This window comes from Pseudonaja textilis, chromosome 4 (genome assembly GCF_049901715.1).
Source record: "Pseudonaja textilis isolate UNSWEBS1 chromosome 4, rPseTex1.2, whole genome shotgun sequence".
Classification (NCBI taxonomy): domain Eukaryota; kingdom Metazoa; phylum Chordata; class Lepidosauria; order Squamata; family Elapidae; genus Pseudonaja; species Pseudonaja textilis.
Window position 1 is genome coordinate 2,178,739 of NC_141993.1, and position 24,393 is coordinate 2,203,131.

At 39.0% G+C, this 24,393-nt stretch overlaps 1 protein-coding gene across 1 annotated transcript; it reads left to right on the plus strand.

Annotated features, from left to right (window-relative positions):
* The first annotated feature begins 50 nt into the window (after positions 1–50).
* WNT8B (Wnt family member 8B) lies at positions 51–24,102 on the plus strand. Its single transcript, XM_026714533.2, has 6 exons — positions 51–251; positions 9,351–9,384; positions 10,785–10,923; positions 13,031–13,156; positions 14,613–14,755; positions 20,104–24,102. The coding sequence occupies exons 1-6, from the start codon at positions 130–132 to the stop codon at positions 20,662–20,664; spliced, it is 1,125 nt and encodes a 374-aa protein (XP_026570318.2). The 5' UTR covers positions 51–129; the 3' UTR covers positions 20,665–24,102.
* Positions 24,103–24,393: the final 291 nt, after the last annotated feature.

Sequence of the window (24,393 nt, forward strand, 5' to 3'; positions counted from 1 at the left end):
ATTGATTGTCCTCCAGTATAGTTGAGGTCTTTTAACTTCTCCATACTCAAGGAGCAGAAGCTAGAATCTCATTTTACATTTCTTTGAGTTTGTTTCACCTTCTACCAGTCATTTAATAGTTCAATTTTTATGTTTTGCTTTCACAAAGTTTCTTTTTCTTGTTTTCTTTTTGGAAGACAGATTATGTTTTGGATTGGCTGTTATCCAGGCACCTTGCTCCTTGTATCCCTTTTCCATCTCAGCCATCCTTGGTGAGTAATCAGAGTTTTTTTTTTGCTTTGCTCTATAGACAGGCTGACAGGAACAATTGTGCAGAATTAAATGCTTTTGTTCTTTGATGCCATTCATCATGAGTCCTTTATTGAGGTCAATATTTTGAAAAATCAGGGAAACTCAAGAGAATTACTTAGAAAGATTGTGGACTTCTCACTTTCAAGATGAACTGTAATCTGTAACTAATCTGGATATCTTCTTTATTGGAAAGTTTCCAAGCTGCAGCATTCACGAAGCTATAAATTCATTTAATCTCTTTTCCATGTATTTGGACAAAAACTTTAATACCATTGTTGTTGTAAGAAGCCATTGAAATCACAGCTTGTTAGACTAATAATTGAATTGTAGGAGGAAGATCAGGCGTTATAAGATATATGTTTCTGCAATTTCATTGCATTTCTTAATCTCAGATTGTCTGGTTTGTGTTTCATAAGTTTCCACTTATCATTCTTAGAAGAATGGTCCAGATAAACTGGATCATTCCAAGAAGCAGAGAATCAATTCAGTAGATTTTTTGATGTTTTTCCATAACTGTTACAAAAACTATTAATGAGGAATAAAAGCATTTTATTGGAATATTTTTTATTGAAACATTTTTCTGGAAAGGATATCAAAAAATAAAGAACCACTATATTTAATACTTCATGTATTGACAGTAGTAAGAATTGTATTTGCACAATATAGGAAAAATGAGAACATCCCATCAGATGAAAGCATAATTTGGAAAATATTGGACTGTATAGAGATGGATAGATCGACATTGAAAATAAAAGAGTACTATTCAATATGGAATAGGTTTTATCAATGGTTAGATATAAGAGGTATAAGTTAGATCAAGAAAGATTATGTGCAGGTAAAAGAGGAACATTGTCTATGACTATAAGCATACTAGTATAATGAACATGATCGTAAACAAGCTAATATAACTATAAATATTGCTATAATCACTATGTATATTATTATCACTATCAATGTATTTGTTGCTTTTTTAGCAAAATGAAATGCCTGGACAATACACTGTTTTCAAAATATTTATATATAAATAAAAATACTAAAAAAAATAAAGAACCACAATAAAAAATAATAAGCAATATATTATCTTTTATTGGGCAATTGTTCACATGTGTAAGTTCTTATAAATAAGTAACAGTGCACTTATCATAAGTAAAATATGTTCATTGACAGAAGTCCTTGATTCTCCCTTCCTATCACTTGATATTGTTTGCTGTCCACCCTTTTGAGGTTTAACTGTCCATTGGGAGAGATCAGTTTATTACAGATTCTGTTGCCAAGCTGTCAGCTCTTTTGATTGATTGATTATATGCCATCAAGTTGGTGACGGTTAAATACTAAACTTTGTTGACAATTTAACAGTGATTTTACCACATACTAAATATAAAAGCATGCAAAACAATCTTTTCATTTTTAATAAGACTCCAGAAATTATGATAACAAGAGAAACAAGCATCAACCATACGTTTTAAGCTCAATCCACAGCTCAAGAGCATTTTATGTCAATACACGGGAATCCGCCGTACACAAAAGCACAACCTTTGTCGAGCTTAAGGAGCATCCTGGCAACAGTGACTTTTCTTCTTCTTATGCCCTTGAAGGATCACTGTAATTTACTCTGTACAGTGCTGTCCTTGAACAAAACTTGGATATTACAGCTGGAGCAAAACGCAATCGGGGCGAAATTCAAAAATTTCCCCTACTGGCTCTGTGGGTGAGGCTGTGGACATGGCTTGGTATACTTGGTACAATAGTAATAGCAACCAGGAATGATTTTTTTTTACCAATTCAAATCACCCCTAATACCTGGGGCAAGGTGGTTGAATTTCACCCCTGAGCCACCTACCAGAAGACACATGCTGGAGTAGGGGAATCTGCATGGGCTTCTAATTGATTTCTGGTCTGGTTCAAGGTGCTGGTAATTCTATAAGGTCCCTTCATGGCTCAGGTCCTTCACTGTTATAGAATCAGCTCCACCATGTAGAAGCTACTTATTGGCCACGTGTGACATGAAAAGGTCTGCTGAAGACACTTCCCCAAAACGATCAACAGGACTAGAAGGGTGAATACACTCCATTTCCATGGCTGCTCCAGCTTGCCCCACCAAAGCTGGACAGACCCCTCTCTTTCAATGTTTCTGAACTTAGTTAAACTAAGATTCTTGCAGTAAGCCTTAGATATAGGCAAGGCACTATATCGGGAGCATTGCCTGTCATGCTGGTTTTTGTGTGGTTTTATTATCTTTATTATGAATTTTTATGGATTGTGTATTTGGAGTTTAAATAATTGTGTGCTTTTGATTAGGATTATGTATACATTTTATGGTATTATTATATAAATATTGAGGATTACACTTTGGAAGGAGGGAAAGGAATTTTTTAGGGGGAGAAGTGAGGGTGTTAAATCTCTATAAGGCTAAAGACATCAGTTTATACCTTAACTCCTCAAACTGCCAACAATACTAAAGAATGCCAACGTTCTGGATGTCATCTCCTTGTTGGGCAGGGCCTCCTGTTGTGTACCTCTGACCCACAATATTGAAAGAAATCCCTCTTGTGTGGGATGAATAAAAACCATGTGTTTATACCTGCAATTTATGCTTTGGAAAGTCAATAAAAAGGGGAATACTAATATTTGGGGAAATTCCACTGCTGCAATTTTTTGCCGCAAACAGCAAAGTATATTTGAACTGGTCATGTTTTTCTGGTGAAGGAAAAAATGCAGGACTATTTCTCACTCTTAGAACTTAGAACACAGAGGTTTGGAAAGGGCCTTAGAGGGCTTCTAAGCCAACCTCCTGCTTGAGCAGGAGACCCTATACCAGCGTTGGCGAACCTTTTCGGCACCAAGTGTGGGAGCGCTGGAAACCAGAAGAGCAGCTCCCTCGCGCATGTGTGCGTGCTGCAAAGATGACCTTCCAGTTTCTGGCACATGAAGATGAGCTGGCTAGCGTGCATGCACGTGCTGGAACCCAGAAGAGCAACGGGTGATGACTCGCAGGCCCAGAGAGATGTCTCTGTGTGCCACTTCCGGCATGCGTGCCATAGGTTCGCCATCATGGTCCTATACCATTCTGGACAAATGGTAGTTCAATCTCTTCTTGAAAATCTCCAGTGAAGGACCACCCACCATTCCTGGAGGCAAGCCATTCCACTGATTAATAATTCTCATTGTTAGGAAATTTCTCATTAATTATAGGTTGGATCTCTCTTTAATAATATTCTACCCAATATTTCTTACCCTAAGTGCTTTGGAGAATAAACCAATCCCCCCTTTTCTGTAACAATGGGAGACAATGATCAAATTCCCCCCTAGCCTTTCTCTTCATTAGACAAGACATAACTAGTTCCTGCAACCATTCATCATACTCTCCAGACCTTTGTTGCTCTTCTTTGCAGTCTTTTTAGAACCTCAGCGTCTTTTTTATATTGTGGAGACCAAAACCGGAAGCACTGCTCCAGTGCAGTACATAAATAAAGCAGTACATGGCCTCTGTTGATGCAGCCTAGGTCTGCATTTGCATTTTTGGCAGCTGCAGCAGTTTGTACCTGCTCTTTGTTCCTGAGGTCCAAATCGGCGGTTCTTTCAGAGGTGTTTCCTGGTCCAGTCTGGAAACCAAGAGCTTGAGCTTAATGCCACTTCATAAGGCAGTTTAAATTGCAAGGAGATGACACCTCCAGCTGACATTTGATGTGTTTCATTATCCCATTAGCTAGGCAGTTACCCCCACATCTTCCAGAACCCACAAGCTTATTGAAAGATTAGATTTGCACTGACCCTGGTTGGACAATGGTAATAAATAGTGGCCAGATTTTTCAGGAATGGGTTGCAATTTGTGAAGAAATTTGTACTTGTCTGTCATTCCAAAATGATGGACCAGGATGAGTTTTAGAAGTGCTTCCATTGGCAGTCTTGTAAGCCTTGTCCATAGCTGATAGCTCCTTCTTTCTGATCATATACAATGCGGGCCTTTTTATAGCAGAATAATAAGTTAAGCAGTATTTAAACAACATTTTGTGGTGGTAGTCAGGGAGGGGGCGGTATGTCTGTCTGTATGTGTGGAAGGCTGACCAATCCAACTAACTAGAGCAATAAAGTCTGACCTCACCCATTCATTAGTACTGGGATCCATCCTGATAAACTCCATCTAGATTACATATTAATTTTCCAATCTTTGTTACCTTAACAAATAGAAAGGAATGATTCTATTTTAGGATTTACTGCATGTACTGTGGCTATATTGCCACATCCGAAAATAGCTACCATCTAATTTAATGCCTTCCTTATGTGGATATCTGCCAAATGGAAAATGTTATTCAAATAAAAAGTAAGATAATGAGTAACTCTAGTTTCTATCCACTCATGCTTGTGATCTCAATTACCCCTTTAGAATAACATTGACCTTTAAAAAATATTTGATTTAGTCAATGCAGATGAGATTTTATTGCTTTTTCATTAACTAATTTGATTGTGTTTGGTCGATTGTTATAATCTTTCTCCTCTCTTCCTCATTAACCACTATGAATACTTCTTAAATTGAAATTATGAATAATATGAAAGAATTTGATTCAACATGTGTCAGTGCCCAGGTTAAGTCACGGCTGAAACCTACCCTTCAACAACTGAATTTTACTCAGACAGGCAGAGTCGGATTTTGGTAGCTTAGCTGATAGGAGAACAATGCCACTTCCCTGTGTTGTGAAAGAATGTGTAAACAGCAAGAAACCAGAAGAAACATATCATAGATTTTCTCCAAAAATATGGCCTGCCAAAAGTTGAAGGCTTATTAGCATTAAACATTATAGCATTATTTTGTAGTTTTTCTTCTTTGTGATTGAAGAATATAATACAACTGGTATAATACAACTACAATTGTTACATCACAATATATACAAAGATATATTCAACAAAATCAAACGATGAAAAGTATCAAACAATGCAAATGGTATCTCTTTAATAAATGTATCTTTAAGCAAAACCTTTAGGAAAAAGGTAGACCTTAAATGAATTCTCCAAGTGCTTCCCTAACATAATCTTATAGATAATGCATCTAGGAAACGTTTCTCATCAAGATGGGGAACAAATTAATCAGTGGATGAATTTTGTGCTTTTTTTTAAAAAAAATGTGTGTTTTAGCAAATTAGCAAATCAATGAAATTTGTAGTCTTTTGGTAGAGAGAGAAAGAATGAAACTTTTCTAATTTTTAAAATAGAAATATCTGGTATAGTTAAATAAAATTAGTAAATTCTGAGAAACATTTTGAAATAGGATAATAAGCATTTATAGAATAGTCAATCTTCAACCATACAATTTCCAGGTGTGATTCTTGTGATTTTGTCTGGGTTACCACAATAAATTGTATGCACAATTTACACAGATGCAGTATTATTTAAGAGATTAAAGGTTGTCCCTTAAGAAATTTTTAACCAGAATGAGCATCTTCCTCAAATGGTTATTTGGTATTGCCAACAAAAAGCAACCCTCTCCCCACCAAAAAATCTGGAATAATAATTTAGTTATATCTCATATTTGTCTCTCAGTGAAAGCTAAACTGGAAAGAATAACTGAGAACTGAGTAGATTTAATTGGGGTCTCTCTGAAACATTAATACTATTACAATATCCTAATGATATTTAAAGTGAATTTTTACAGGAAATAATAAAAAAAAACATAGCAGTTGTGGGATCAAGCCAGTGAGGTTATTAGCATGTAGGTAAATGATTAATGATATAATCATACATAGAACCCTAGCATAGCAAGGAGTCATGAAAGCCATGGAGTCCAAACACCCCCCAACCCCCTTCACTGCAGGAATTTAAATGAAGGCATCTCAGACAGAAGGCTGTCTAACCCCCACTTGAGCACATCCAGGGAAGGGATGGCCATTGCTTCTCTGAATAATTGATTCCTCTGTTGAACTGCTCTTACAGCAAGGAAACTTTAAACCAGAACCTGCTTTTTATACTTTATATCCAGCTTGGATCCTTTCTGTGGGACGTGTTTCCAGTAATTTAAAGAATGCTCACCAATCCTTTCTCAAGACTAAATATGGCCAGGTGTTTCTCCATAGGTCTTGGTTTCTGGTCCCCAGATCTTTATTATCCTTCCCCAAGCTTCCTCTATTTTCTCTGAACTCTTCTTAAATTATGATGCCCCAAAGTGGGAAAACACTTGGAAGTGGAATGGTTACTTCTCAGAATTTGGAATTACTTTTCTGTCGATGAAGCCTAAACTAATACTTTCTTCTTTGATAACTATATTTTTTTTTCTGGCTCATATTTAGTTTGCAAACAATTATAATTCCAAAATAAAGTATTTCATTTATTTTTTAAAAATATTAATAGTAAGTGTGGTTTCAACCCGTCCATTCTTTATCTTTTTTTCCCCTTAAGTGAAGCACTTCTATCAAGTTTCATTCTATTACTTTCATCCTCTTTTCCCAACCCGTTTAATTTAAAACCTGTCTCCTGGGGTGTTAGTTGGGCCACCATTTTTGTATAATTGCAATTTCCATAAGCCAGTATTGCCTCCAGCTTTTTCATTTAAAACACTAATGAAAATATTGAAGAATAAAAGGACATAGGGTTGATCATTGTGATATTTCTTCATGAGCTGATAGCATTCTTGGGATACAATTTTTGATCTAGTTTGTGTCTACTTCATTAATGGTATATTTAAATTAGGGTATATAATACATATAGTAGAGTATATAATCCCATCATTTTTTTTTTCAAATGAGATAAAATTAGCTTGGCCAGACTTGCCCCTTACAGTCCATAGCTCTTTTTGGTAATTGCCACCTGTTCTTGACAATCTTCTCTGCAACAGAGGAATCCTTCTCAAACCCATGAGAAGAGCAGAACTCTGCTTCTTCTTCCTCCACATGTCTCAAGTAAACCATCGAAAGTTATACTCAGCTCCACTGGTTCATGCTATCTCCTAAGGCAGCAAGTCTAAATCTGCAAAGGACCTGGATAGGGGGAGATTCTCCCTCCCCATATTCCATGTGGGCACTTTGTGATGTAGAAGCAATGAAAAATCAGCAGACTAGTTACAGGGTGGAGAGGAAGCAATGCTGCCCGACATGCATCCCCCTCCCCTTCAGCATTTTCAGCCTATGATCACCGCTGGACAGACACTCCCTAAGCAAGCCTTCCATATATTAGCATTTTTCCTCTTACACCATCTAAACACCACCTGGTTGTTTCCCAACCCCCGCACCAACTTTAAGATGTGTGGACTTGAACTTCCAGAGTTGCCCAACCAGCATTCATTCTTCCCGTTGCAGAATAACTCTTTGCAGTTCTATGGTACTTTATAACATTTTTAGTGGCCTCTTAAGATCATTAACCATCTATTTATTGTATATCCCTACTGTATTACTTCGAGTTCAACATTTTAAAATATTTACATTTACAAACATAGAATGTTTTCCTGGAACAATTATTCCAAGATCTTTAAGAAATTTCACATACCAAGGAATTCTCCATACAAACTTCTCCATAGAGAATTAAAACTTTGGGAAATACTAAGTTATCAAATTATCAGATTGGGCTATGTCAATAAACAATGTTATAGACTATTGCTAATGAACTATGACATATTGTCAATGCATAATAATTTGTGTTTCTCCTTGACATAACCTCAGCATATATTAATTTAACTCTAGTTATTCTTAGGTCAACTATGCTTTTTAATTGCCTGACAGGGCAAATAATGCTGAGGAATTCTGGGAATTGAAGTTCACCCATCTTAAAGTAGTTAAGATTGAAAAACACCAATTTAGGCTAAGTGCAGGAATTCAAATTTCAGAATCTGATATCTCCACCCTTCACATAAACATTTGGTGAAAAGAAGCCCCCATCCCATGAGTACCAAGCCCCACTGCCGCATTACTTTTATTGTCAGAAAATTTTCTGTAAAATTCACTTACTTTTCTTAAATTCAAAGCTGCTACATTCTAGGAACCAAGACTGCCAACAGATGGGCTTGTAATTATTGACCTCTACCCATCCAGCTTTTGTTCATTAAGGCTTTCACAAAGCACCTTTGAGTTCAAGGGAAAAGAGTCACCAATCCTGATCATCTTTTGCCACATGGAGAATTCTTTGCTACTACAAAAGACAGCATGGGTCAGGCCAGTCTGCTACAAGGACAGTGAAGTAGGTTCTCACTTTTCTAAACTAGCTACCGTAGGATTTCTGAGCTAGCAAAAATTATTATTTTCTGTTACAGAGCTTGATTCAACGGAGTAGTTTTCTTTTCCAGATGTTTATTAATATTTACAACAGAGTATATTTTATGTTGCATCCTATTTCTTCTACATAGTCCCAGTATTTAATAACAAGTGTTTGTGATAGTAATGTTGTTTCAGTCATTTTGTTAGAATTTTTAGACTGAGAAAGGACTGGTTGTAAATTTTGCAGGAACTTACTTAGGAACTCAGTGAAATATACAATTAGAGGGGGCAAAAATTCTTCATGCAATTGTACCATCTTGCTCTTCCTGTATGAATGTGATTTATGGTCCTGGAGATTTAAACATTTGAAGTAAAGAACTGTTCCTTGGCTATGTAACTATGAATTATAGTCCGCATATCTGTCCTTTCATCCTGCTTTTCTTAATTTTCTGCTCATTTCTTGTTGCTGTTCAGTGACTGAATCAAATAGTTAAACAGCTGTGACTTTTCTGTGTTGTGCATTACCATACCTAGTACTCCTCCAATTTTTCATATTACAAACCTGTGAGGTGGATTCGGCTGAGAGAGAATAATTCAATTTTTGTAAATCCAGGCCTGCTTTCAAAGATAATATATATATATATATATTTAAATTCAGACATTCATTTCTCAAAATTTGATGAGGCTCTAGACCAGGGCAGAGAGATTAGTCCCTACAAGCCTTAGCTAATGGGAGGCAATTGTCATGTGTGATGAGGTGCAGGGGGGAGATTGCTGCAGGTTGGCCAGGAGGGGTGAAGGAGGGGGATGAACTGGGACAGTGCAGTGGAATTCCAGACATTCCCTTTGCTGCTCTCCATTGATGAAGCCTTTTCTCCCTTCCAGGTCAGTGAATAATTTCCTGATGACTGGTCCCAAGGTAAGTGCCTTCCCTTTGATCTCCATTCCTAATTCCAAGAAGCACAAATCATTTGGACCTTGTTTCTTTCCTCCTTCCCAGATTTGATAAATATGTGGCTGGATATTTGCAAGCTAGACTTGACTTGTAGAAAGCAAAAAACAACAACAACAACAACTCTTTCTACTTTTTAAATTCCTGCTCTAAAGAAGAGAACCCTGTGTTGTTATTTAATTTAATTTAATTGTACACAGGTCTGTGCCATTAATCCTTTAAAGGCAGCAGGCAAACTGTAATAGTGAGATTGACTCTCAACTGACATATGTTATGCACAACCCAGAATCTGGCTGCTAATGGTGTTAATTTAATAGAATAATAACAGAATTAGAGTTGGAAGGGACTTTGGAGATCTTCTAATCCAACTAGAAGCAGGAGAGCCCATCTTCTTCATAATATTTTGTTCCTACAAAATCTATGCTTTGCCCCATAACGAATGCTCCAGATAATTCAGTGTAAATTACTGTGATTAATGTACATGGAATTTGTTCAAAATCACTAGTTACTGTAGGTTGCTCACGGGAGCCTGGTCTTTCCACTATGTGATGTTTATTGGCTGAATTACACCAGACCATCAAATGGTTTTTATTTGGCAGCCTAGTGCTTTCATATCAGTTCTAATATGCTTTGGTTAGTATCTGTAGCCTATTTTAGATCTCTAGCTTCATACACCCCCAGGTTCCTGCTTTTTACTTCATTGCATCTTCCTAGCACATTTCAGAGCCAATACAGTACTGTTAAGAAGATTGTAAAATTCTGGCTCTTCAGTGAAATATTTGGTTAAAAATTGACATCTTCTGAAGATATTTTGGTCAACTAATAGTTTTTTTTTAAAATTCACTACTGTTAAATATCTGGGAACTCTCTGCTTGGCCTACCTGAGCTACTCCCTGCTTCTTGAGTGTAGGAAGGGCTCATTTTTCTTCCACTCCCTGCCCATTACAGATGTACCTTAAACCATTAGGTTGCTCATGGGAGCCTGGTGTTTCCACTATGTACTATTTATTGGCTGAATTACACTAGACTATCCAGTGTTAAACCAGTGTTTTGCCTAAACATTGTTTTGGAAAAATGGGAAAGTTGACCAATCTAGCCATTTACCTGGAAGCTCCTTGTTTTGACCATCCGAGTAGCCTCGGTGGCACAGTGGTTAGAGTGCAGTACTGCAAGCTACTCCTACTGCGGTTTGGCAGATCGAATCCCATCAGGCTCGGGGTTGACACATCCTTCCTTCCAAGGTGGGGTAAAATGAGGACCCCAATTGTTGGAGGCAACATGTTGACTCTCTAAACAGCTTTGAGAGGGCTGTAAAGCACTATAAAGTAGTATATAAGTCTAAGTGCTATTGCTATCTCCCCTTGCAGGCATACCTCATCTACTCTAGCAGTGTTGCAGCTGGTGCACAGAGTGGTATTGAGGAATGCAAGTTCCAGTTTGCTTGGGATCGTTGGAACTGTCCTGAGAGAGCTTTGCAACTTTCTAGCCATGGAGGACTTCGCAGTGGTAAGAAAAATGATGGGGGGGACAATTTCCATTACCCATGAACCAGTTGCATTTCTATGATGTACAGTATGATATTTCTCTGCTAGAATCTGATAAATAAGACTTCCTTATGGAATAAGATGTTGCTTGCTACTTCTTGGGTATTGCTATATCCTGCAGGTGTGTATTTCCTTTTAATTGTAGGTAATTCTATCCCAAGAAGATATTGCTATGGTCCATAGCCATAATTACTAGTTAAAGAACAAGAAGCCTAAGTCAGAAATAAATTGACAGTCCTCAGACTTAAGAAAAACTTAGAGTGAAATCCTTTAGAAAATGAGATTAGTTTTTTTTAAAAAATGTGTTCATGAACAGTCTGGGGACAGGAGAAAACATAGCAGTTGCTGATGGCAGCCAACCATTCTGGATAGAAAGAGTCAACGCTGGATTACAAAGAATTTCCAAAGCTCCTACCCAAACAGGTGACCTGGCCTCCAAATGGGAAGTATAGTTTACTGTAAGTAAGTGATGCATGTTGAGTTAGGAGACTGAGCAGATAACAGGACAGGACAGATAACAGGACAGTGGTATACATACATAGCCATTTGTTATATGATACAGATAGATTTTTATTCCTCTCTCAGTATTAAAATCCCTTTTAACTAATGAAGTATGACTGCAACTGCCAAAAAAGCCAATGTAATCCTAGGCTACATAAATAGAGGGATAGAGTCAAGAAGTGTTAGTACCACTTTATAATGCCTTGGTAAGACCATACTTAGAATACTGCATCCAGTTTTGGTGGCCATGATATTAAAAAGATGTTGAGATTCTAGAAAGAGTGCAGAGAAGAGCAACACAGATGATTAAAGGGCTGGAGGCTAAAACATGTGAAGTGGAATGGCTTGCCTTCAGAAGTTGTGGGTGCTTCATCACTTCAACTGAATTGAATCAAATACTTTATTTGGTCAAGTGTGATTCGATACACAAGGAATTTGTCTCTGGTGCAGAAACTTTCAGTGTATATGCAAAGCAACAAAACAATGATAATCATAATATAAATAAGAGGGGGAGTAAAGAAGATAAGAGGATAAATAATACTACAGCCATATTACGTGAGCAAATAATGGAAGTTTTTCAGAGGAGACTGGAGAGCCATTTTTCTGAAATGGTATAAGTTCTCCTGCTAAAGCAGGGAGTTAGACTAGAACAACTCCAGGGTCCCTTCCAATTTTTTTATTCTGTAACATTGAGTAATTCCATTAAGAGTAAATATTGGACAGAACTAGCACTTAAGCGAAGGAAGCAATTACAGAATTACAGAACCTAATAAGCATTTGTTGCATTCCTCATAGTTCCGCCACTCCAAAGGGCTTGAAGTGGGTAAGGCCCAGAGGTGGTATTCAGCAGGTTCTGACCAGTTCTGGAGAACCGGTAGTGGAAATTTTGAGTAGTTTGGAAAACTGGCAAATCCCACCTCTGACTGGAGATTTTACAGTATCCTTCCCCTGCCACTCCCACCAAGCCACACCCACAGAACCGGGAGTAAAAACAAATTTGAATCCCACCACCGGTAAGGCCTGCTGAGAAGTTAGTTCCTTGCCCACTTCTACCTTCTTTCTATAAGTTATGGCCAATTGTCAGGGAAGGAGCTGGCCAGAAGATTTTCAACTATTTTCTTCTGCCTAAAGCCACGGATACATTTTTCTTTTAATGAACTGGGAAAACCAATTACATATGAACAGACACTTAATGAGGCCACTGATAATTTAGGAATGGTAAGTTATTTTAGGACAAAATTGTGCAGGATAAGACAAAATGTTAAAAATATGCTTAAAATATTTTCTTCAGTAGCTTTTTATTTCAGCTGCATGACAGCAGCTTGTGTGCATTAATGGGAGCTAAATTACTGTAAACAACTATTAAGATACTGCTTTCCCCACAGTTTTATATATTTAACAACATATTTCAGTGAAAATTATTTTCCTCTCAGATGAATCCTGGACTGGACTTTCAATTGAAAACAGAAGCATCTGAGAGACTTACGAAGCTAAGAAAACAATAAATTCTGCTGTTTTCTCCTAAGCTGCAGTTTCTTTGGCTAAGTTGTTGTGTAATTATTTCACAGCTAACCGAGAAACAGCTTTTGTTCATGCAATCAGCTCAGCTGGGGTCATGTACACATTGACACGAAACTGCAGCCTTGGGGACTTTGACAATTGTGGATGTGATGATTCTCGCAATGGACAGTTTGGTAAGAAGTAAACTTAACAGCACATTCTTAACAGCACTCTATGTAGGGTCTTTCTCCACTCGCCTCTTGCCATACTAAACTTCTTTTTAAGAAATAGAGGTAAGAGAGCAGTGATGTATTTTAAGCATGGATGACACACTCAAAAGCCTTTAAAAGGACACGTGTAGGCAAAATGTCTCCTATTTGCACGGTACTATTTAGACCAGTGGTGGGCAAACTTTTTGGCTCGGGGGCCTCATTGACTTTTAAAATTTGACAGACGGGCCGGGTCAGCACAAGATACGATACATATAAAAAACTGCAAAATCTCCGCAAAATCAAGTCACTGCGCCTAATGTGCCACCTGGTGTCGAAATGCCTGTCATTACAAGTCAGAATCAAATGAATGCAATCATTCAATCATTCACATCAAACCTTAATTCTGTACCAATCTTCGGCGGGCCGGATTAAAAAGACCAACGGGCCGGAAGTGGCCCGTGGGCCGTAGTTTGCCCACCCCTGATTTAGACCTTTTCTGTGATCAGGAATCTCAAAGTAGGTGATATTTATATAGCTATGCAGGTATCTTATCCACGTTATCCGCTCTCCTCCTTTCTGGACCAGTAATCATAATTTTTGATGTACTAAAAGCAGCACCTTTTTTTCTCCGGCTTGATTAGTCAGGGTAGGGCACAATGTAGGACAATAAAGTTATCAGATCGTTGCTCAGATCAAGAGATGTTCTTAAAACTGATTTTTTTCCCATTGATTGGCATGGAAAAAAGCATAAATGGCTGCATCCTTTTGTTTCCTAGCAAAATGAGTTGAAATATGCAGAGGAGGAAGAGGAGGAAGAGGAGGAAGAAGGGAACAAATGGGCCAAATTTCATTAAAAGTAGTGCAAAGGTTTTGGAGCAACCTTTCTTAGATTTCATGCAGATGTAAATTTCTAGGGTAAAATTTCAGACATTGGGAAATGAAAAATAGTCAAATGTAAGACTTGGTAGACAATGAAGAAGGAAAAGGTAAAAAGATACTCTGTTAATGCTTCTCCTTGATGAGAAATGAGAAGAAAAGTAAAAAGGCGTAGGAAATTAAAGACAGGATTCTATGCAAATTTTTAAAATCTCTGGAATATAATGGTTAGTCTGGTATACAATAAGACTTTTTCTGGGTAAAATAACTTAGAACTATTTCATGGATTCATCCCTTAAAATCAAAATCTTCTGTATCTTAAGACTGCATAATTTCATCATTACGCTACATTTTTTTGGATCAGACATCTGAGTAAGAAGAAAAAGGAAGCAAAAGCGGATTAGAGCAGGGATTTGGGTCCAGATCCAAGTTTGGGTCCAGAAGGATGACCGTGTATTCTGAATCTCCTGCCTTGAACTCTGGGCTTCAGATGTGTTGTTGTTCTTAGTACACCCACTGATGGATCCCATCTAACAGTCGGGTGACACATTTGTCTCTGCAGGAGGCCAAGGATGGCTGTGGGGAGGCTGCAGTGACAATGTGGGCTTTGGGGAAGCCATTTCCAAGCAGTTTGTGGATGCCCTTGAAACAGGGCAGGATGCCAGAGCAGCAATGAATCTGCATAACAATGAAGCTGGCCGAAAGGTAATCTCATTTCCATATACTGCAAGGAGAAAAGTCAGGAAAAGCCAGGGGGAGTCAGGAGTCTTCAGAGGTTTGCTATGTATACATTTTTAATGAAACATTTGGAAGCTGAAATAGCCAACTCTGCGTTATTGGGGAATTTCACTTGATTGCAGAAAAAGCTTTAAAAAGTGTGGGTGCTCCTGTAGGTGGGAATTTCCCTGGAAGACAGAGAGAAGCGATGCTGCCTAGGAACACTTCAGATAAGAGAGTACAGCCTGCAGCTGCCGGGTTATTAGTCTATAAAGATGACAAAAGCAGAATTGTACTTTCAAACTTGCAATATTCTGCTAATGTTGTTTTTCAATAAAATAGTTTTGATTTATCTGTTCATATTTCCTGTCTGGTCCACTTTGTAAAGCTGACAGTTCCAACGTTATTCTGAATGTCCAATCGGGCAGAAAGCCAACATATTTGTAATGTTACAGGGTAGAGTTGGGCAAGTTGACTCTTGGCTTTGGAAATTCTTTGATTATGCTGACTGAGACATGATTTCCAGCTCTGCCAGACATGAAAGGGGCATTATTCATTCTAATGCAGGAGTGGACTAAGAAACCTTTTTCTTATGAAGTTCTGGGTCACATACCGGAAAAGTCAATCAATGTCTGAACTTTTGCAATGCTTCGAACTTGAACCAGATTTCCTAATTATCTTGTACAGGATTTCTTCATAGATTTCATAGGACAACAGAGTTGGAAGGTACCTCGGGGGTCACGACTCATTCTTCTTTCTCTTCTCTACAACTTTCTGCTTTTTTCTCTCTCTCTTTGCCACAGGACTGATCCTGTCATTAAGTATCAGGAAATGGTTCTTCCCTCTTATGTTATTTTGCTCACAATGCAGAGGTCTTCAGAACAACTTGCCTCCTTGCAGGCACTGATCTCAGGGATCCTATAAGTCAGGGGTGTCAAACTGAGGGTTGCCATCAGAATTATAGTTGCCCTCAAAGGGCCAGTTGCGTGTAAGACTATCCTATTAGTTCAGGAGTGAACTAATATGTTTCATATTTCCTGAACAATTTTTTTTTTTAGCATTTTGGAGAAAAAATGTTCAAAAGTCATATTTACACATGAAGATTCATGAATATTTTTTAGAAAATTGTGTATGGTACTGTTGGAAGAAATATCCTTCTGGGTTCAGTTCCAAGTGCGGAAAAAGACACTGGAAACATGGAGGCTGTTTGGAAGGTTTAATATCAGGACCACATGGCTTGGAGCTCCAGAGTGAAAAGGAAGAGATTAAGAAAAAAGGGCTGAGGTGCTGAGAGTGCCTGGGTTTTATATCCTCTGTTGGGGTTTGAATTGGAGCTTGTATTCTGATTGGTTGTCAGGCTCCCATGCAGGGGCAACTCTGTAGGCTGTCCTGAGTTCCAGGCTTGGTTGAGCCTTGCTGGGTGATTTATGCCCTTAAAAGGGCTCTTGGCAATTGCTATAGCTTAACCTGGAGATTTTTGTTATGTAAAGTATTCTGGCCCAGGCCTTAATGGCCCACCCATTAACAAAGGTGGGGTGAGTTTCTGCTTCTGAGCTGAGTTTCTGCTTCTGAGTTTCTACTCTTTTTAGAGGAAATATTCTGCCTTTTTAATATTTCCTAGGCTATTTCAATTTTCTAGGAGAGGGGTGGGTGCTAACTTCCTACAGGACTTAGAAGCAACAATAGATAAAAACAGTTCGGTTCTGGTTGAGTCAGCCAGACGTTGTGTATCTTATCAACAATAGGTATCTTATGAGTTGTGCATCATTTTTGTGGCATAAATGTCAGGGTTATATATTTATGCCTTTTCATTTTCTTACCTTTTGTTTATAAGAATAACAGAACATTTTATAAAATTATATAATTCAGCTATATAAATTGTTTTATCATCCCTTTTCATAGTGTGAAAAACAAAATTTCATAGTGTGAAAAACAAAAATATTATGAATTTGAGAACTAGAGTAGCCACTTTGACCCAAATTGCTGGTGGAACTAGGGCAAAACATACCTGATTAAATATATCTTTTTTATTTCTAGTATTTTCCTACAAGTGTCTCCTGAGTGTAGGTCCACTGGTTATGACAGGAATTCACTAACCAGCTTGTTACCCAAGCCTGATGTCCTTTCTCCTCCTCCTTTCTCCACAACAATAACTTTTTGAGCTGGATTGGGCTGAGACTGAATGACTGGCTCAAATCACCCAGCCAGTTCTCATGCCTAAGGCAGGACTAGAACTCACAGTCTCCAAGTTTCTAGCCTGGTGCCTTAATTTTTTTTTTATTTTGATTAAATAAAATTACTTCCCACTTGTTTATTAATAGTCATTTGATATTGTAATCTTAATGTATATATATAAAAGTGAAATACCATTCATGTATCATCACAAATTCTCCAGAACCGTAAAACCTACAAACTTGAAATTTGGCATGTATGTTCCTCTTGGCTTCTAGGTGCTCGCTAGGAAAGGGTTTTTTGGAATGACCACCAGAGCATTAGTATTTTATATATGATTATTATCACATTCTGATGCTAAGGAGTTCTACTCCCCTTCCCCACCTGAAAAGAAATCTGTTCCAGGTGCAAAACACAAACAGAGGAGAGGAATTTCAGTTTCAGTTTCAGTTTCACAGCACCAAGAATCTTTGGTACAGAACAGTTGAGCTAAGCCACGCCCAAGCTCCTTGCTTGTCTCCTCCTTGCTCACACAACAAATACTGTTTCAGTTTCCAAACAGCCCTCAACTCCCTCACACATTGACAGGATGCTAGCCAGATGGATGATGGTAGGCAGAGGCAGAATTTCCCCCTCCTTATTTTCCTCCCCCAAAACTAAGCCCGACCACATAATTTTGTAGTGAAGCACGGGTATCGAGCTAGTGAATAATAATTTGAAACAGCTTTTGAAGGGAAAGATTTAGGTTTACTTCCATGTGTCTAATCAGCATTTTCACAACTACTTTCCTAACTGCTGCTATTTGTGGCTTCAGCCAGCTTTAAACAAAAGCTTTATATATGCAGTTCAAAAAGAAGATATTTTTGTTTTCCATTGTTTCATTATTTGCTTTTATGGTGCTAAAGCAGAGGTGGGATTCTACCAGTTTGTACCTATTCGAATGTCGTTAACATTCTAAGCAGTTCAGAGAACCGGTTGTTAGAAGAAATTACTGGCCTAATCCTGTAAGGAAGGCAGGAAGGAAACATTCTGGTGTTGCTTACAGAAACTGCCTCTCCGTTAACCCTTATTACATTCTTGGCAGGACTAAACTTCCTGTCTCTGGAACGTCTCTGGAGTTTTTTCCCCCTCCTTTGCTGATACTTTGCTTGTGTGGAGTGGCCATTCAAAGTTACAATGGCACTGAAAAAAGTGACTTATGACCATTTTTCACACTTATGACTGTTGCAGTATCCCACAGTCTTGAGACGCCAGGCGAGGAGATGCGTGCCTCAATGTGAGTGATGTTGAGTTGGCCACGCCCAGCCAGTCACATGACCACCAAGCCATGTCCACCTAGTCACATGACCACTAAGCCACGCCCACCAACTAAGCCATGCCCACAGAACCAGAAATTTGAATCCCAACCCTGTGCTAAAGACTTAAGAACGTGATCACTTTATGGTAGCAATCCTGTGTACCATGTGGAAGATATTCTCCAAGACATTCTCTTTTGTAAATGCACACCAACCAAAAATCTACACCCCACAGGTGGAAAGACCGTCTACCTGAGTGTATTAAAAACCCCTGTGCAAATTCTGTCCCCATCTCCTTAAACCTTCCCCGTCGTCAGAAGGACCCATCTGCTAATCAAAGCAGCAGAGCATATCAAACATGAGCTTTGGGCAGGAGACAGGAGAAGGAAACAAAAATATCTCCCTGGGAGTTCTGGTACCATAGACCCCAGAACTCAGAAATTTTCAAAAAGAGGCAAACTAAAAGACAGACAGTTATGAAAAGAAGCGAGATGAAACGAGCAGCAAACTGAGAAAACTGGGGTGAGAAAAGTGTGAGGTGGCTGGTTTGTCTGGTGGGCTGAGACAGTAGCTTCCCTTTGGGTTTGCAGGCTGCCCAGGTTGGAGGAGAGTGGAGGGGTGGCATTGCTCCTGCGGACAGGGCTGCTGCTAACTGGTGCCGCTGCCAGGGGATGGGAGGCAGATGGCGGGACGGGACTAGCCTGGCTGTGGGGCCACTCCCACTGCCACCTCCTGTGTGCCACCTAGGGGGAGTGCATGGCTGGGCTGGGGTGAGACAGAGCCAAGGCAGTATCTGCTGTAATTGATGACTGGGATCTGGTGGCCACACTAGGCCACATTAGACCATTCTTAGGGCCCTTAACCTGTGCCTGGGATGGGCTGTTGGCCGGCTAACCAGAGTTGCTCTGCTGCTTTGGGAAGCATGCTGGAAAGTGGCAGGTCCTCTTTCCACCCAAAACCATGCCAGCTTCCCCTTGACCTCTTGAGCTTCTCCCTATTTCACCCACCACCAAAACCCTCACTGTATGTGCAGGTGCTGCTTCTTGCTCAACTGTCTATATCAACAACTGAAATATTTTCACATATGCAAGAAATGGGCTTCAATATATAGAATATAAAATAGATGTTCCGAAAAGGACTATTTTAAAGAAATAAAATGATACAATTATCCAACAAAATCTACTTCCTTAGTAACATAGCTTAAAGATGAACTGGTAGCGTGGAAGTGCTGAAGCTTCACTCCGAAGGGAAGCAGACTTCATAAAACGATTTGATGTGGCTAATGGACCACTTCTAGAGCTCAAGCCTTTATTTGTTATATACAGTAGGGCCAGGCAATTCCAGTACGAGCCTGGTCTCCATTTTGCTGACCCCCATTTCTCCATGGACATGATTTCATCCATCATGCAGTTTTCAAACTGTGTATACCAGCAGTCAGCCGCAAAGCAGGGGAAAGCCATAAAATCTGAGCAATTTATCATGATTACTTCTTGTACAGTATTTTATGCATATAATAAAATACCATTTGTAATAACTAGCATGACTATGACTTCCTATCATCAAACTGTTTTTTTTTTCTAGATTTAATGTGATAGGAAGGAATAAATACTTAGTTAATCCAAATAATAGCTTTGAAAACTAATCATTGCATTTAGCCCTTCATTATTTTAATCTGGAGAAAGAAAGAAAGTTGCTTGTATCATTGTACAAAATTCTGAAAAATCTTTCTGGAAGGAACTGAAAGACATGTTTGTAGCCAGTTGTTAAGACAGATCTTCGGCAAAATCTCAATTCTCTCTATTGAATAGAACATTCTTGTTCTTTAGTTTTGTTGCATGACATCTGCTCTGTTGTTGCCTTACCCTCTAGGCAGTGAAAGGAACTATGAAGAGAACCTGCAAGTGTCACGGGGTTTCAGGCAGCTGCACCACCCAGACCTGCTGGCTGCAACTCCCTGAGTTTCGAGAAGTGGGGACATACCTGAAAGAGAAGTACCACAAAGGACTGAAAGTAGACATACTGAAAGGGGTGGCCAATAGCGCTGCAAGTCGAGGTGCCATCGTGGAAACCTTCAGCTCAATCTCCAAAAAGGAGCTTGTCCACCTGGAAGACTCTCCTGACTACTGCTTGGAGAACAAGACTTTGGGCCTCTTGGGTACGGAAGGCCGGGAGTGTCTGAAGAGAGGCAAGGCCCTGAGTAAGTGGGAGAAACGGAGCTGCCAGCGCCTGTGTGCAGACTGTGGGTTGGCTGTGCAGGAACAGCGAGCAGAAATGGTGTCGAGCTGCAACTGCAAATTCCATTGGTGTTGTGCAGTTCGTTGTGAACAGTGTCGCAAACGGGTCACCAAGTATCACTGTGTCCGCAAGGAGAAGGGAGAGCAGCATGGGAGCAATGTGCCTCCACGCAAGCTCAGGAGGAAGCAGCCTTAGTGCCGACTAGCCAACCGTTGCTCTTTCACAACATCTCATATATTACTCACTTCTACTTTGTTTTCCATATTTAGATCTATCTATGAAAAGGAAACCTTCGCCTATCTAGTCTTTAAACCCACTTTGGAAGACCCCACTGGAAGAAGCTTGCAGATGTTCCAGGAAACATGAACATAATCCCAAGCTGATAGACTGTTACGGAATGAGTTTGGCTTCAAAGCCAAAGTGAGGAGGATCTGAAAGGATTTAGTCTCTGATTCTGTTGGGAGTGGATTTAGACATTCTTCTCCTTGCAGTCTCTGTGGCAGCTGGAAGGGAAGTATCAAATGAAGCCCACAAGCATTTACCATTCCCTGATCAAAATATGCAAACTGACTGAACAAAAGCAAAACCAACCAAGCCACCATGTCTGAAAATAGACTTCTGAAAGCTGATTGAATCAGCTAGAGTAAAAACAACACCCTACCGTATTGAAGAATTGAAGAAGTATTTTGAATTGTTGGCAGGAATTCTTGAGCAGTTCTGTTGACAGCTAAGCAAACTTGAAAGCCAGTTTGGTAGAGTGGTGAAGACATCATGCTAGAAACGAAGAGACCATGAATTCTAAGCCTGCCTTAGGCACAAAGCCAAGAGCTGGATGATCTTGGGTGAGTTTTTCTCTTTCAACCCCTAGGAAGGAGCAAACCACTTCTGAAAAGCCTTGCCAAGAAAGTCTCCAACAATTTGACAGTGACTGGAAAAGAAGAATAAAAAAACGAGAGTAATATATTTTCCAAGGGCTTTCTGTGTTAACTAAAATATCAAATTTCTACCTGTTGCAGATTTGTTGACCAGGTTTGAAAAGGCCAACATGCAAAAGTAATGACTCCCAACAACAGCCCTTGTTTACAGAAGGGAAATCGAGCCATGTATCCTGGGTTAACCTCTCAAGGACACTCTGTTCTGATGCTTCCTACTGGACTTGAATGCTTACAATCAGGAACATTCTCAGATCTGCAGATCCAACCCTGTCACTTTAAAACAGTTTCCCTTCTTCCATCTAGCTTTGTTTTGGCATCTTACCCCTACAATTGATTGAGAAAATTAAGGCTAGAGTGAATTAAATAATTTTTTTATTTGGGATACTTGACTGCATTAAGGGGCTCCTTAGGAGAGAAAGTGTTGCTGACTTATGAAATTATCCTATTTGTAAATAATACTCTAGCTTATGGTAGGAAGGAAAGGGAAGGAAAGGCTGCCAAAATGGAATGTAATTTTAAGGAAAATTTAACATATTTTTAGAAGAAAAAATGTTGTGAGGGGACATACTGTTTCCTAATTTCAGGCAAAATCTGTTCAGAACCTTCCCATGTGATGGGTTGAAATTTGTTACACATTTTTGCTCATTTGGTTCCAGTAGTTATCAAACTTAAGACAGACAACTATGTCTTCTATTTGTAATCCTTCCAAGTCTTTGAACCTCCCTCCCTCCTTCCCTCCCTCCTTCCCTCCTTTCTCTTTACAGGGAATATTTGCGAGAGGAACAAGCACTATATTCAGACCCCATTTGGTTGAGTTCACACAACATGCTTAACCAGATTTAGTAAAAACCTAGCAGATGATTCGCACAGCTGCTAAATTGGCCAAAATCATCTTTGATGAAATTGTTTCATGGTTCAGCTTCAATGAATGCAACCCATAGGGTCACTTTATCTTTCAAATTTTTGTGTCAGTTCAGTATTCAAGAACCAGATTAGATACATTGCATGAAAGTATCTTCTATCATTGAAAGATAGAAGTTGCTTTCACAGAAGCAGTTATACTTGATCCTCTGACTTTTGATTACTACCAATAGCATCTGTGGTGGAGGATGGGTAAGGTTAACATCTGCAAGAAGGCAGCTACATGAGCCAAACCATGCCCCTTTTGTACACCTGTATGAAAGAAGCTTAGCTTGGAGTGTGAGAACACTCTCATCATCTTGCAGGGCAATGATGCCCCACCCCAATGTAGATGCACATTATTGATTCTGATCCATTTGCAAAAAGACATGACAAACTTGTGTAACGAGGACTGCCCCAAATGATATCACAATGGGGGAAAAATACGATATTAAAGAGACTTTGTTGGGACTACCAGAAGCCTCACTTAAAATGCTTTGCTTCAAGTCACTGGAAAGTGATGAAAGAAGAGAATGAGGAAAAACTAACAGGACATTTGCCAAACAGACAAAATAATAGAGGGGAGAATGGCTGAAGAGAATCCCACCCAAATAAGTGGCAAAACATGATGCGATTTTCAATATTTAGCTAATATTTGGTGTATATTCTTGTGATAAAAACTCAAAGAATTTTCCTTGAAAAATTCTTCCTTCCTGGCAGAGATTCTACGCTTTGGGGGGGCTTCTCTTTGATCATCAACAGTGCAGTGCAGTGTGAATAAGGGTTTTAGAGACTCTAGCTGAAAAATGTCAAGGTGCCATTTGACCTTCTTAATCAGCTGCTGTCTCAAATATTCTGATTTAGTGATCCCATGACTCATTCTCTCATGCATCTTCAGGATACCTTGAACATGAGCTAGTGGTTTGCTTGGATTTTCCTGAGAATTCTCAGCTAATTCTGGGCTTCTTCGAGGAACAACGTTCCTAGTGTTACGTTATAAATACAAATATTAAGAATATACTTTGCAGTCATGGATCTGAGAGCAAGTATTGTAAACAATACCGTGGTGTTGATTTTAAAGTTGTGAACTATTATCATATTTGAGTTGAACCATGTTGGTTCCTATCTCATTTAAATGCTGTGTGTGGCTTGTAAGCAGCATAGGGTCTCACTCTCTATGGTGAACCCCAATCTTACGTTAGACCTTATATAGGGAAACTGGGCATCCAGACTGATGTTCTATGTCCAATCTCATTGTTTCATAATGAAATCCTCATCATGAAAACCTTTCTCAATCACTTCATACCTCTTACAGAATCCTCCACCTTCCATGACATAAAAAATTAAGATTTAAAAAAAAACTAAGCACTTTGAAGTTTTATTGCACAGTTAATTGTGGGGCAATACATAATTATTTGGTCCTGTGAATTTATTTTCTTTACTGGAGTCACAAAATAACCCCTGGATGAAAGATCTTTACACTCTACCTGTACTGTGTATCAGTTATCCAAATTTGTTGTGATACATTGGGAATTTTCTGTAGGTTCAGACAGGGAATATCTACAGCACTATTTCAATTTTTCTTGTTAATTTTCCCAAGAAAATTAGGCATAGCAGTTTTTAAGCAGTTTTAAGAAACAGAACTTAGGACTTAACCAGTAAATAAATTGAAAGTTAAGTGGTACTTCTTTTCTAAACATTAAAGTACGTGATAAATTTGCCATGTTCAGCCTTCTACCTCTGAAGTCCAGGCAATGAAAGGCCTACAGTGGGAGGAGCACAGAGGAACCTAAAAGGAATATATTACCGGTAATGTTTATTCTTTATCTTATATTCTGCAGATATTTGTACTTCTGTGTTTCTCATTTAAGCCTATTTAAAAAGGGTGGTAGGGAAAGAAAACGAAAGGTTGGGAGAATGGGGAATTGAGACTGAAAACTCAAGAGGAGTGAAATAAGTTTCCAATGGCTTTGTCATGCCAGGGAGGAAGAGAGATTTCTGTCTCAAGTACTACATAACTTGAGCAGTTTTGGGTCCTCTATGTAGCCTTGGCCTGGGGACGGAGTGTTTGCAATGGTGGCCTCTGGGT